Consider the following 15,935-nt stretch of genomic DNA (forward strand, 5'->3'; position numbering starts at 1 on the left):
ATTCAAAAAAAAAAACCAGGGAGCTATAAAAGAAGCAGAAAAAACCAAGACCCCCCACACCATGGGGGCAAACATTAGCTCTATGTCCAGCATTTTGGTGCACAGGGTGGTAAAGTGTGTAGGTAGAAGAATTATTGATGCTTGGGCTGCAGCATTCTGCATGTCTGTAAAGCTACCATCACATAGATGATAGCATGCTGTGGTCTCTGCAGAAACAGTACCCAGGCCTTACTGGGTCATGCCTGCAGCAGCCTCTGAGTGTTATTAGGGTTGAACATCTAGCAGGGACTTCCCAGTGAGGCATCAGGAATTCTATTCTCCAATGATTGGAGAAGGCCTGCATTCTTTTTTCTCAGTACCAGGGATTGAACTCAGGACCTTGTGCTTGCCAGGCAGGGCCTTATGCCATTGAGCTGTCTCCCCTGCCCACAGTGACTCTTTTCAGCTCACTTTTATATATGGTTCCTCTGGGCCACAGTTTAAGTTTCTTAATTTTTTCTGTTCTGCTTTGGTTCCTGGTTCTCACTACAAATCTGTCTAAAAGGGGCCAACAGTACTCATGCCGCAGCATGAATACTGGGCTCTGTTGAAATTTCTTCCTCCAGATCAGTGAGTCCACCTCCTTAATCCCATTAAAGGAACTTGGCATTCTTCTGCAAGTATTTAGGGCATGAGCAAAATGTGGACAAATTGTATACCTCACAGTGTAATACACATGAATTTGAGTCCAAATGACAGTGGAGTTCTTATTTCCAGTGGAAACCTCCTGAGGCTGGCATGTCCCATTGTATTTCTAGAGCATCCTGATAATCTGGTCTCCAACTATAATTACCCATTAAGCTCTGTTTTCAGTAGCCTTGAGCTTTTATTGCCTGACTTTCCCAATCTTTTCAAACTCCTCACATAAATCGGTTTCACAGGCTTCTTCACCACACATTCAAGTCCATCACAGCAACTGCCTCACCTATCTGCTCCCCATTTTCTGAATTAGTTAGTATTTGCATTGCTGTGGGAGGAGCTTAATTTGGCCCATAGATTTGGGCAATTTGGCTTATGGTCAGATGCCATGGTGGAGGGTGGAAAAGAGCAAAGCTACAGAGTTCATGCAGGTTGTGAAGCAGAGCAGAGGACCAGTGCCATAGAGGCCCAAGTGAGGGATCATAGGCAGTGATGGAGAGCCAATGGAATGTACGCAGGAGACGGCTGCTTGCTATCTTTCAAATCTCTAGGTGGTTTGCCATTATGTATATGGCATATCCAAGGTCATGCCTCTGTGACTCACCCAAACAAATCAACAAGCATACTAGGCATTTCTCCATCCATGAAAATTGGCCTATCATGATGAGCAGTCACATAGAGAGACTATTATTATTCAAGGAAAAGAAATATGTGTAGTTGAGTAAGTGATATGGTAGAGCAATGTAGTGTGCGTATGATCATTGATATTATCTGCATATATGAAAACACCACATTAAAACCAAGAAGTCATTTAATTAATAAGATGTAACAGATATATGTACATAAGAATTTTACTTTGAGAAGTGGAGATGTTAAGCTACATATTGTAATGACCACAGAAATTACATCTTTTTCTTTTTTTGATGTTTTTATGCTTTATCTTATTTTATTGAGAAACAAATATCAATGAGACAGTTTCAAAGCTGATTAATAGGACATTTTCAAGAATTAATACATGGTATATTGTTATCTTCTTAGTGGTTATCCATAGTACAAGAAACAGGCAGGATATCCTGTCCAAATACTATTACTACAAATCTTTATTCTCATTGAATTAAGTGAAAGTAGCTGTATATCTATCCTAACTAAACCATATATATACAAATACAAAATTGTCCTTCTTTGTATCCCCTTTTTCTGTTTGATCCTTTCAGAGATGGAAATTCTACTGGCATCTAAATATTATAGGTGCTTGAATTCAGCAAAACAATCCAACACAGTCCCGCAGTCCACAATAGTAGTGGGTTATCCATGGAAGTTGTTGACTAGAGACTTTTACAGATCGGCATATTAATATGCCTTTACTTTTTATATGTTTTTATACTTTTCTGCTGGATAGTTAAGACCAAGATAAAGCAAGACCTATAGGGGCTGGTGAGATGGCTCAGTGGTCTAAAGCACCTACTTAGAACAAGCTAAGCTAAGCAAACCACAGGGACCGCGGTTCAATCCCCAGCACCACATGCCAGCCAGCCCCGCCCCCTGGTGGGCTGAGCTGGCCACACACAAAATAAACAAATAAATAAAGTTTTTTAAAAAAAGACCTATATAACAAGAAATGTAACTTTTGAATATGATAAGGTCAGTCAGGTCCCCTCAGGATTTATCCTGTAACCCTGTACTGCACTTTGTAGAACCTTTGTCAGTGTCAGCCATGTGGATGAGTCACAGCCAATGCTTGACCAATTTGCTCTCTGTGAAAGACTGAGAGAAAGTTTTCTCTCCCGGTGACTCTCCTTAGGCACACTTTACATCATCAATCACATTCCTCTGTGGCTCCATAATCTCCTTGATCAGAAAATTTAGGGCACAACTGAGTTACATGAATTTTTCAAAAAATTTATTGTTTTCACCATTGTTATTTTTATTAGAGCTATAAACATTGTTAAGTTTTTATTATTTCCTGGTTTCTATAATTCTGATTCTTTGTTTCTGTGCTTCCTGTCTGTGTTCAAATTGTATCTGTGCTTAGATCAATATTGTGTAGATATTTATTTAAATGTCTGGACGTAAATATCTCAGCTATTGCCAAAAGACCTGCCTCTTGTCAAGACACTGCAATCCTGTATAAATATACAGGTCTGTCTTGACCTCACTTTAGTTTTGCACAGACATCCAATTTATTTTATTTTTAAAAATAATTTTATTGAGAAACAAATAGCAATGAGACAGTTTCAGAACTGATCAGTAGGACAGTTTCAATTATAAATACATTGCAGGGGCCGGGGAGATGGCTCAGTAGAATAAGCACTTGCCTGCCAAGCGCAAGGACCTGAGTTCAATCCCCGGTTCCACCAAAAACAAACAAACAAAAAAAAACCCGTATAAATATATTGCACATTGCTGTCTCAGTGGTTATTCACTGTACAAGATGCAGACATGACATCACGTCCACAAACACTATTAGAACAAATGTTCTTATTCATTGAATTCAGAGAATGCAGCTGTATATCCTATTTTGAATATACAGATATAAACTAGTCATTCATTTGTATCCTTTTTGTTTAGTTTTGTCAGAGAAGGGTATTCCAACATCATTTAAATATTGTAGGTGCATGAATTCAGCAAATTATTCCAATGTATTCCAGTAGTCCATAATAGTAGTGGGTCATCCACAGGACTGGCAATGTCAGAAGCTATTGACTGAGCCCTTACAGCCCAGCATACCAACATGGCTTCACCCCTTATACCTCATTTTTATACCTTTCTGCCGGATGGTTAAGACCAAGATAAAGCAAGACCTATATAACAAGAAATGCAACTTTTGTACCTGATAAGGTCAGTCAAGTCCCCTCAGGATTTATCTGAAACACTATAACACACTTTGAGACACCAATTTAAATCAGAGGATAAAGCCTAGAACCGTCTCATTTCCCACCTGTATATATGCATAAACTTGAGCACCTGCCTGGGATTCTGGGTCCCTAGGAATACGCTAGAGCACATCAGCATCCATTGTGTACCTATGCCATTGTAAATCTTGATTATCAGCTTGATTGGATTCGTGATACCCAGGAGCTTTGCAAAACATATCGTGGATGTGGGGGATTTTCCAGAAATGACTGGAAAACTGAGGGGAATAGACCTATACTCGTTGTGGATGACACCATGTGACACCATCCAGTAGGTTTGCAAGTGGATGCAATGATAAGGGAAGAAGAGGAAAGTTGGCTGCACTAGAAAACTTTATTATTATTGAGTTAACATGTCTTTTGTTGCTGCTGCACTTGTGGACATCAAATTTAAACTTCCTCAGGCTTTCAGTGTAGACTCACAGAAGTGCCTTTCCAGGGTAATATGCAAAGCCGAACTCTAGCTATCTTCCAGGCCTTCACCCCTAGAATGATGCCATATCAGTGGTTCCTTTTGTATAGGTGTTGGCAAAGGAGGAGCCCAGCAGTTGTTCCTTTTGTTCTGGGGTTCTCAGTGTCTTGAACTGAGCAGCTACTGGGCCTTCTTGTCTCTCCATTGTCCTGATGCCCTTTGTGGAGTACCCAGTCGATGGTCCTATAAGCAGAGTCACTTAAATAAAAGCCCTTTCACAAATTCGTATATGGCTTATTTGTTCTGTTCCTTTAGACAATTCTAACCAACACAAATTTTGAAATGTGAGGCTTTTGTTTATTGGTTGGGTCACCCTTTTTACTCGATATCTAATTACCAGCTTAACACTGTTCAATTTTATTGATCCCGGTGTTTATTTTGAAAAACACATTGAAAGTGCAGCTGCTTAGTTAAATAAGCCTTAATCAACTGAAATTAAGAAAGATTTTAAAAAATGAGACTGTTCATGATCAGCCATAAAGGTGGAATACAGATATTCATCTGGTGGTGGAGCATTTTGGGCCAGTCCAAACCTTTTCTTTGGTTGCTTTAATGAAAAGCAGAAAGTAACTGGTAGTTACGAAATTACACTTTTGAAAAATATTCTCCACATTGCTGCAAAAATTCTTGACCTGTCCCAAGACCAGAAAAAGTTGAGTAGGCAATATTTTAACTACATTGTCCTTTATGTTGGAAGAGGTTTTCTTAGGCCCTTTCTGCCTCTTCAAGGAATTTTTCCTTGGGCACTTATTTAAAAAATGCAATAATAAAAGCTACTTGATGTTCATGATGGGGACTGTGTAGTAGACTTTGCTAGTTATGCTATTTCATCTTTAATGGATAGCTTATTTTATATCAGTTGTCTTCTTCACTGGGGGGGGGGTAATTGGTTGTGTTTCACTCCCACAACACAGGCATCGACCATGTGGGAAAAGTCTAAAATTTCCTTTCATTATCTATAATTTTTAGCATGTCAGTGTTGAGGTATGGTTATGAAAATTCATCACACAATGATGATAATTACAATCAACTTTGGTGTCAATACCTGGAGGTATAGACTTTGTGAAGTCAAGTGTTTGAAAACAGAAAGAAGAATGTCCTTGCATGCACCTACAACTTAGCAGAACAACCATGGAAGAAACCTTGTTTCAGGTTCAGTTTCTCCATCATCATTAGATGTGTGCTCTCTGTAGCATCTTCACCTAGTAAACTAGCTCCTGATCTTGCTACTCATGGTGTCAGACATTACTTGTGAGTCTATGTAGCATCCTTGTTAAATAGGGGAAATGCTTTCCATCCCACTTTCCATCATCTGTTTCATTGTATCTAACCATATGACCCAACAGTGCTGTAATCTGCACCACAGATATAGTCAGCTTCATCTCCAGAATTGGTGTTGGAGATGGTCAACTAGTGGTCAACCCACTGAAAGAAAATAAATCATACTATTAATTGATCCTGATGATTAGCATTTGGAAATTTAATCCTAGGATTACAATAACACAGTATCAGAAACTGTGGGAAGTAATAACAGAAATAAAGCATCCTATATACAGTTTTGAAGGTTAGTCATTCATCACTGACAAGCAGGGCCATGTTCCCCATGATACCTCTAGGAGACTCTTTCCTTTCCTCTTCCAGTATCCCAGCTGTGGATCCTTTTGGTACTCTTTGACCTACTGTTGCACATGTCCATGCTGAGTCTCTACTTCCTCGTGATACTTCCTCTGTGTATCCCTGTCTTCTCAGGACATCTTCTTATACAGACTAAAGACATAATGTACTTTTTTTTAAAAAAAGAATGCATACCAGAATTAAAAAAGAACAAATTACAGTGGTTCAGAATGTCACTTAACAAAGTAATAGGAATTTCACAGTACTTCTCATAATACTTAGCGTTGTCTTCTAATCAGTTATTTATATTACCAGATACATGCATATAAAGTTGGAAGAAAGAAAAAAATAAAGAAATGTATAAGAAATAAAGAAGAGAAAAAGTACAATTAAAAACAGGAGATGAAACAAATTAAAGCATTAACTGTTCCTTTCCATAGACCAGCAGAAATACACAGTATTGTTGTCCAAACCATCCTGCTTACATACATAAATTTACTTCCCCACTCCCTCTCCGGTACTTCTCAGTTCAGCAACTCTTTCCTTTTGAATAAATTCAATCCCTTTCCCCACTATCTATTCTGGCAGTCAGAGACCAGGCATGATGGCGCACCCCTGTAATCTCTGCACGAGGGAGGCTGAAAACAGGATGATCACTGTGAGTCCACGCTGCATTGTGAGACCTTGTACCAAATACATTTTTAAAAAGCCAGACATAATGTATTGATCCTCTTGCTCTAATATCACATTATTTATTGCTATCTGGGATGACATTATATTTGAAGAAAGTCGTTTTGTGGCATTTGGGAGTGGCATCTTATTGTATCTTTATAAGGAGATATCTTACAGAAAACAATAGAGAAAAATAATTTTCTCCAAATTTTCATAGATATCAATACTTTGAGTGGAACATAGTTTATAATATCTTAACTATTATTTTTATACTCTCTTTAAAATAAATTAAAGCAATAAAAAGTAGGAGGAAAAAATTTCATAGTTGATGGAAAGATTTAATGTTTTAATTGATCAATCTTACATGCCTATATCTGGTAGTCTGAGCAGCATTTTGGATGAAAACAATATGTAATATAACAACCATTGTTAATTTCCTATTTTTGTTTTGCAACATACCATTTTTATTATTTTGTTGCTTTGTTTTTGCTTTTGTCTTAGTTCTTGTTCTTTATTTTTGAAATAAAATAGAAAATAACAGTGACATGTAATGCTTTTGTATACAAATGAAACAGTATAATGTAATTTATTAAAAATAAAGAGTAGGGGCCAGAGAAATAGCTCAGTAGAATAAGTGCTTGCCTGGCAAGCACAGGGTCCTGAGTTCAATCCCCAGTACTGCAAAAAAAAAAAAAAAAAAAAAAAAAAAAAAAAAAAAAAAAAAAAGAGTGGTTTCCAATTTTCACTTAGATGTCAAAATGAACATTATTGAAGGCTTTCACACAAGGAAAATATGTTGACTTCATCTGTCAGATATTAAACCTAAATCACTGTACTTTTAGGAAGATCAAATAACTAGATTCTGTTTTATTAGAGAACACCTCAGATGAAACAACTAAAGCATATCCGTTGACCTCAGACACAAACAGTAAGAAGAATTAATCCAGACACTTTCTTCTACTTTTCTCTCTATGGAAAATCAACAGGAATCTGCCAGAGCATTCGCTGTCCAGGCAACTGATCTCTCTGTATTCAGAATTAGAAAAACCTAGGATTGTGTCTTGATTCTCCATCTGCATTCCTTGTGTTGTGCAGTACTGTCAAACAGCACAGGGTAGCACTCAGTTTCATCCTGAGGCTGGGCTGCAAGGGTTTGAAGCCCACTTTATCCTGAGTGGGATGTTGCAGACCTGACAGGTGCTGAGGAGTTCTTACTGTTAGTGTCAAAAATCATTGTTGTAGATGTTTGGTCAATTTCAGTAGAACCAGGATGAAAACTGACTTCGGTGATTACTACAAAGCAGCAGCCACAAATGAAAATGACCGAGGCTCCAAATGGATAGGGATTTTGAAGGATTCAACAACACAACAGCCTGACCACTGGAGACTAAAATAACAATCAACAGACACCAGTGATAAGGTTGTCAGAGAGGTTTGCTCTAAAGTCAGGTGTTTGAAATCTACATGAATCTGGGCAGAAAGTGAGGAGGGAAGGAAGGAGGAGAAGACATGGGGAAGCAATATTGTGGACTTTACAAGTATTTCTGTGCCCCTGATGCTGGTGCTGACTCTAGGGTGATCTTTTTATGGCCTCTTCAATTCCTATGGACAATTATTTTTGGTTTCTTCTAGAAATATGTATTATTATTTTTTTTTACCAACAACTTCAGCACCATCAGCTGCAAGATTTTTAATTCAAGGACCTGCAGCACTGCTAGGGAGGCAGGTGCCGTGAGCACAGCATTCTCCCAGGAGAGGAAGCACCTGCTGTAACTAACTCAGGCCTCTGAGCACAAATCAGATCATTTACTGTGAGTTCTGTGTTCCAGGCTTTGCCAACCCTTGAGAAGGCGGACAGTGCCCCCTAGTGTGCTTTCATAACTATTTGTAGTCTATTCTCTAGGTGCACTGACTGTCTTCTATTTTATGGAGTGAACTATTTTATGTTCACTCCATAAAGTAAAGATTTTATAATGACAATGGTTAACACTCTGTCATCGTCTTAGGAAAATGGCCAACATGGAACTCTGAGTAGAAGTCATAGACAAAGCTCTCTCTTACACCGAAGGGCCCATCAAAAGAACGAAACATTCCTTTGAGTGAACAAAGAGAAATCAGTAGTAAAAAAGAAACCAATTTCTGTACATATTAAACAGCAAAATAGAAGCTAGATCAGCAGGAATTAGGGAGCAGTTCAACGAATTCTCCAAATTATCTCCTTCACTGTTTCAAAAGTTTTAGAAAATAAATCTTTTCTACCTCAAGTGTTAACAATTTGATTTTTAAACTTTATTTTTTGATTTTTAAAATTACAATACTTTTGCTTTCATGACATCTATTTTTCCCTTTTCCATTTGTGTCAAAGACATATGAAATGTTTTGTCATCAGGATTTTATAGGTGTTTGACAATCTCTATTATAAAACATCAGCCCCCGAGTCATTTTCAGTGGAGCTATCTGGAGCTGGTCTTTTCTCATTCACCTTTTGATTTGCCCAGTGCTTGATAGGGTGACTTTTAACTTGTTTCCTAGGTATTGATACATGCGCACAATTCGGCATGGTGTATTAATGATTTGGAATGGTGCTCATTTTTAATTTCTTTGTTTTCCCAGTTCATTTTCCATTGAACTTTTTGAGGAAAAGTGGAACATGCCCCCCTTTGAAAGTTTTTGGTTTCAAATCCTTGAATCCATTGAATTTTGTTAGCCAAGAGTCACGTGGGTTGTACTCTGCATCTGCTGAAAGTCTGCTGAAGTTTCAGGTCTCTCTGATCCTCTACCTTAAACTTTCCTTTGGAATTTGTGGGTAGTATTGATTCCATTTTCAGAAAAGAAATGCATTTCTGATCTGAAGAGTCTCTCAGAAGTGAGGTAAAAATTGAGTGCTAGTAATCCTGTCTGGGATGCAGACACCAGCTAAGTATACACGAGTTAGGAGCCAGCTTTCACACAAGTCATGTGACTCAGAAGCAAAGATCTGAATCTTGTTTTTCTTTTTTAAATCCTTTATATATTTTTGAAATTTTTATCTTTGTCATTTTTATTTTAAAGAAAAAAGCAGAAAAAACAATGACACTAAATTTCAAAACAAGATAGAAGGAAAGTAACAATTGTTAGTACTTTGCACTTTATTACCCTCAAACTAGGTGCTCATATTACAATGTATAGGTATGAAACATTGATCAAACAATATAAACACAACCTATCTTTCCATGAACTAATAGAAAATAGTAGTATAACTATCTTAATTGTCTTGTATACAGTTGAGGCACTTAACTGGGACTTATTTGTGGGTAGAGCCTATATATTATTTTAATTAATTTTACTTAGAAAGAAATAGCAATGAGACAGTTTCAAAACAGGCTAGTAGGACAGTAACAATAATTAATACATTGCATATTGTTGTCTTCATAGTAGTTATTCAGAGTACACAATGCAGACATGATATCTTGTCTAAACACTCTTAGTACAAATCTTTCTTTTCTTTCAACTAAGAGATAGTAGCTGTATATCTATCCTATTCTGGATTATTTTGCTGAATTCATGCACCTACAATATCTGAATGGCAGTGGAATACCCATCTCTGACAAAACTAAACAAAAAGGGAAATATAAATAAAGGACCATTTGTAGCCAAATATATCTATATATCTATATATCTGAGTCTTGGACCAATGTACATCACTTCTCTTCTCTTCCTCTGTCTGCACTATGCCGATGGTTCCTCTACTCCTAAACACTTGGATGCGCAGGTTCATTCTTCGCCTTGCTCCCTAAGCCCTGCTAGTCCATTTCAGGGATTAAGAATGCGTTTGTTCTCCACAGTTGATGGAGAGAAATTATGATATTCTTATTCTCTTTATAGGAAAGATCTTCATGATATCTGCAAGTGCAGCATCCGTGCTCTCAAGACAACCTTCCTGCTGGGATGGCCTTCAGCGCTGACCAGGAGAGCCAAAGAAAGACCCACTCCTTTTCTTCTCATTTTTGTCTGAATGATAAAATGATAAAAATTGTTGCACCATATTCCTTTTTTTTTATTTTCAAATCACTGGACCACCAAAGCAAAATTTAGAGGATATCACAGATAACTTGTTTTTTTTTTCCTGACTTTCTAGCAATATGGTTTGCTACTTTGAGTTGATGAACAGTGTCACAATGTAGTTAAATTCAAGCATACTTAATGCAGATAAAAGTTACTTTTACATTTTATAAGGCATCACAGTCTGCTTGCCAGGGCAGGCTGGGTTTTTGTGCCACTTCTCCATCAGAGAGTGTCACTGTGAGAGCACTATTGTGCCAGATGGCACAGTAGTAGTCGGCTTCATCCTCAGGCTGCAGCCCAGAAATATGCAAAATACCTGCATTGGCTGACTTGTCCTTTGAGCCAGAGAAGCGGTTGGGGAAGCCAGAGCCCAGTTGCTTATCTGAGTCTGAGTAGTAATACAGGAGGAACCTGGGAGGGCTCCCTGGCTTCTGCTGGTACCAGTATAAGTTTTTACCACCAACACTGATGTCACTTCTCAAGGTGCAAGCAAGTCTGGCAGATGCTCCAGGAGATGCAGACAGGGAGGGTTCCTGAGTCACCACAGCCTGAGACAGGGAAACTGCAAATACAGTCTTCAGTGAATTAGGGAACAATGATCAGGCTAAAGTTTTACAATTATCACAGCAGAAGACATCTAGTGAGGTTTTGAAATTGCCCAGTTGTCTGCAAGGCCCGTTCTTACCTGAGCAGTGAGAGAGGAAGAGGAGGAGAAGAGGAGTCCAGGCCATGGTGGAAGCAGCCCTCTTATCCTAACAGTGGCTGGAGTGGCCCAGGCCTCCTTTTCTTGCTCAGCGCCTGTGGGAGGAACATTCATGCAAATGTGTTTGCATCCTGTCTGTCCGGGACCTTCCTGTGTTCTGATGCTGGAGTTCAGCTCACACTGTTAAAGGAGGAAGAGGAGGAGGAAGAGGAGGAGGAAGAGAAGGATGAGGAGGAAGAGGAGGAGGAAGAGAGTTTCATTTCTACTTTGTGAAAGTCCTGGGAGGAAGCATCTTCTGAAAGAAGACCAAACCTCACTTGAAGTGCTTTGCAAGGCTGCAGATGACACGGCAGCTCAGCATGTCAGTGAGCAGTGGCCTCGGTGCTCTAGCCAGGGTCCTTTGTGTGAATAGTTATTCCCATCCAACTGTGCAGAGGCGCAGGGCAGCCCCACAGCGGGCCCTGCTGACCACAGGGCACACATCTGCCCATGTCTCAGAGGCCATAGAGCACATCATTTCTGTTTCCATTCTCATAAGGGTGATCAGAATTCAAGGTCCTGTGATTTGATATACTCTCTGATGACTATAGAATCTCACTCCTAGAAGGACGCTTGTGTAGAAATGGTAGGCGTGCCTGAAAATTATGGGTTAAACATCATATTCTTTTTTGGTATGTGATTCTCCTATGAAAACATTTTATATTCTATTTTAAATTACTCAGAATTCCAACTTCCCTCATGTAACTTGACTTGTGCTTGCTCTTCTACTATTTAGCTTATTCAGTTCCCTTCATATTTGATAGAACTTGATGAAAATGAAAGAAGACTCATAGAATGTGCAGTTTGGAAGCAGCATGTACTGAAAACCTCAAGTCGGCAATTGTACATAATTCTCTCACAGTCACTACCTGTGCCAGGTACTTTATGCAGGGTAGAAGGGCCTCCTCTATGGATAATAAATTCACCATCTTTCATTCATTTTTAACAGAATTTTTTCCTAGAATCTTTGGTGTGATTGTGATTTGAAGAGATCAGTTTCAGAATCACTATGATTAGATTTTGATAAGTGGTTACACTTTCAGTGATAAATAACTTGCCAGCGCTTAATTAATTTGGATGTCAGCAGATGTTTGAATAACACAGGCTGCTTCACAGCGCATTCCCTCGTGGAGCCTGTCTTCTGTGTTGGGCAATTGCTCCCTCAGTTGATAAGCGAGATAACCGAGGAGCTGCTGCTTGTGGTTGTGCTTTGAGTGTGAAGTTGCTGCTTTTCCGACAAGGAACTTAAATCTGCACCCATGAATTGTAACGACCATGCCTTGTCGAATAGTCTCTCATTTCTGAGAACAGATTAAGGAAACATGTTACAGGGTGCAGATATTTGATGTGGACCGAGACCTGGCACTACATAGAAATGACATCACTCTCTTAAGCATAATTTTAGCAAGAAACGAAAAAAAGCTTAGAAGGTGGTAGTTTTCCCAGTCTGGTCTGTGGACTTCTTTCAAGCTGAGTGTCCAGACAGTAGTAGAAAATTAGGCACAGATATGAGCAGAGGACCTTCTCATGCCCACCTCTGCATGTTTCACTGGAGATTACACAGAAGCTGTCTCTCCTGCTATACTCTGACCCACAATGATGATCAGAATTTTCCCATTTCTTCATGTTCCTGGGTATTCAGGTACTGATTTAGGTTGAGTGTAAAACTGAAAAGTAGTCAGAGACCATCTTCTGTTTACCAACCACAGCATTATTGCTCCTAAGATCGGGAGCACAGGGCTCTACCCTCGGCTCCACAGTGTAACTTTGTCCCCAGTTCCCAGGATAGAGATGAGTGTGCTTGTCTGTCCTAGGGGATCAAGTGCAAGGGCAGCTGAATCAGCACATCTGGGTGAAGGACCTGGACACACAAGTGCTCATGAGGCTTCACTTGGGAGGCAGGTGAGTGAGCAACGGTTGGATAAAGGTCAAGAGTTAGACTCTGGAAGGATGTTCCTTCTGAAGGCCCTGACCACTGTCCACTCCTGTCTGATGAGGTCCACGAAGAGTGTGGAGATACCAGGCCACAGGAGCTGTGCAAACTTTGTCATTCAGATCTCTGAGCTGAAGTTGAACTCCTGACACACCCAGGCCATATGTGGTGTCAGGGTATGGCTTTAAGTGCCAGTGAGGTCCCAAAGAAGGGCTCTGGACGGGTGTTTGAAATTAAGTGCCAATGTTAATTGGGTCTTTGTCTCTATGGCTTTTTTTTTTTTTGTTTTTTTGTTTTTTGTTTTTTGTTTTTTGTGGGTGTGTGTATTTGCTACAGGTCTATGGTGTCTCACAACATAGATTGGACTCGTGGTGATTCTCCTGTTTTCAGCCTCTCAAGTGCTTTTTTGTGTATTTTTTTTGTTGTTTATGCTGCAGCAATGTTGTCCAGAATAATAAAGAATTGAGTCAAAGGTGTCATAGATGTCACACGCTACAGTTATATGGATCTGAGTGACTCTTGCCAAGAAAAAGGACCACCTCCATTTATGTTTCTATCCATAATCTCAGCTAGCACCTCTGTAAGTACCCGGATCACAGCTGGCCTTGTTTTAGCATCTCATCAGTTGTCTGCCTTAAGACGACAGGATGCATTTATTCTTACCAAAACTATTCATCGGGAACAGAGTGTGAAGCACATTCACAGAGCATGATACCCCTGCTGAGACACTGAAGATGGTGAGACAACATTCACACAAGAAAAATAGGATTTTTACTGAGAGATATATACCAAAAACCCTTGAGAAACATAATACTTAGAATGAGATAATTCTTCATAGATTAAGGAGAGCTACCTCAGAGCACAGCACATTGAGTGATTGGTCACTCTTGACCTATAATAAGGACCCCAAAAATCAGACCAGATAGGGTTCTTTGGCAGTGGAACCGAGCTCAGTGTCTTTTGGCCAGTATTCTTTCTATCTCAAGATGTAGTATTTTTCTCATATTCCATTGACACTCTTGTTGACTAGAATGCAAAAAGAGCTGCCCAGAGTCAACTGATTCACACATTTTTTCAGGGAATTCTCTTCATAAGTGAGAGCAAATTTTGCACCTTGAGTCTGCATTTGGCAAAGTCTTCCTGATTCCTCACATGCTCACTGCTCATCTTTTGCCTTGTCTTCATACAAAGCACTAGATTTCTTCTCAGTTTATTACTTAATTCTTTAGCAGCCATACCTCTTTTGTCTCCATTTTTATAGTTTGTTTTAGGTCATGGTTTTAATTCTCCTAATTTTTATCTGCTCTGCCACTTGCCTTTGGCTTACAATATAAATCTGGCTACAAGAGGCCAAAAGTTGCCGTTGTACAGCACAAATACGTGGTTGTCTTGAAATTTCCTCAGACAATCAATTACCCCTTCTACTTAATCTTAATCATGCCCAATACTGCTTAGTGGATGAGCATAATGTAGAAAATGTTAAGTGTAAACCACATGAACTTTACAATAAATGCCAGTGGAATTCTTGATTACAATGGAAAACTCCCAAGCCTACTATTTACCATTTGTTTTCTTTGGGCACCCTAATATTCTGCTGTCCAAACCAGAACCACCATCAAGCTGTTTTCAGAAGTCCAGAGCTTTCATAGCCTGGTTTTCCAAACCTTTGCAAGCTCCTTCTATAAATCAGGCTTTAAAGGCTTCTTAACCATGTACTCAAGTGCAGCACAACAACCACCCCACTTCTCTGCAGTCCATTTTCTGTATTAGTATTTCTATTGCTTTGACCCAATATGTGACACCCATGACCTCGAGGAGGGCAAGTTTAGTTAGGCTTCTCATTTTGGACAATTCATGTTATGGTGCATTTGCTCTGAGGGAGGAAGCCACGGCAGAAGGGTGGAGAAGAGCAGAGCTACTCAGTCCATGCAGGTTGGGAAGAAGAGCAGTGCCAGAGAGGGGTAAGAGAGGGACCATAGGCAGTGACATTGATGAGGCTATGTCACACATGCTGCCGCAGGAGAGTGTTTATCATTCAAAGCTCTCAGTAGTTCACCATTACTGACACAGCATATCCAAAGTCTTGCACCCATGATATAACAGCAAATATGCGAGGCCTTTCTTTATTCAATGGAGTTGACACATCAGGGTTAGCAGTTACAAAGTGCAACTGTCATCAGATAAGGAGTGAAGAATAAAGGTAGGTGAGTAGAGCATTTTTAGGGGGAGTTGTAAGGCATATATGATAAAATATATGCATATATGAACACAACATGTTGAAACCCAATAAAGCATTTAATTAATGAATTAACAGGAAACTAATAAAATATATTGCATCTATGAATTGCATGTATGTATCATATGCATGAATTTGAGACATGAACATATGAGGCTATATAATGAAATGGACACAGAAATTTCATCCTTTCTGAAGAAACTGATTTTTTTGGTCATCATTGCTATTTCTATTGTACTTGCAGGCATTACTAATATTGTACTGTTTACAAGTATTCTGGCTAATGTGTCTGAGTCTGATTTCCTTGTAGTCATGCTTGCTAGCTGTGCTGAAAAGTGCAGTGGTTAGCTAAATGCAGGACAGGTGTTGATCAAATGCCTGGACATGATGCATCCCAGCCTTTGCAGAGACCCTGTAACAATCCTTAACTTTATATTTCTGGTTTTTCTTTTCATTATATACATATAGACATTTAATAGAAGCCAGAACAGAAAATTTAGAGACACTCATTTCCCATGTGGATATCCACATAAACCTGAGCACCTGAGTGTGATACTGGTACCCAGGAGTGTGTTAGAGCTCATCAGCATCCACTGTGTGTGTCTGCGATGCTAAATGCTCATTGTCAACTT

At 39.3% G+C, this 15,935-nt stretch overlaps 1 gene segment (V, D, J or C); it reads right to left on the bottom strand.

Moving 5' to 3' along the window:
• Nucleotides 1-10,556: 10,556 nt before the first annotated feature.
• Nucleotides 10,557-11,129, bottom strand: LOC111818086. The segment is given in 2 exon segments: nucleotides 10,557-10,954; nucleotides 11,078-11,129. Coding segments are annotated over 2 exon segments (444 nt in total).
• Between the last annotated feature and the right edge of the window lie 4,806 nt (nucleotides 11,130-15,935).

This window comes from Octodon degus, unplaced genomic scaffold (assembly GCF_000260255.1).
Source record: "Octodon degus isolate 3935 unplaced genomic scaffold, OctDeg1.0 scaffold00079, whole genome shotgun sequence".
NCBI lineage: Eukaryota > Metazoa > Chordata > Mammalia > Rodentia > Octodontidae > Octodon > Octodon degus.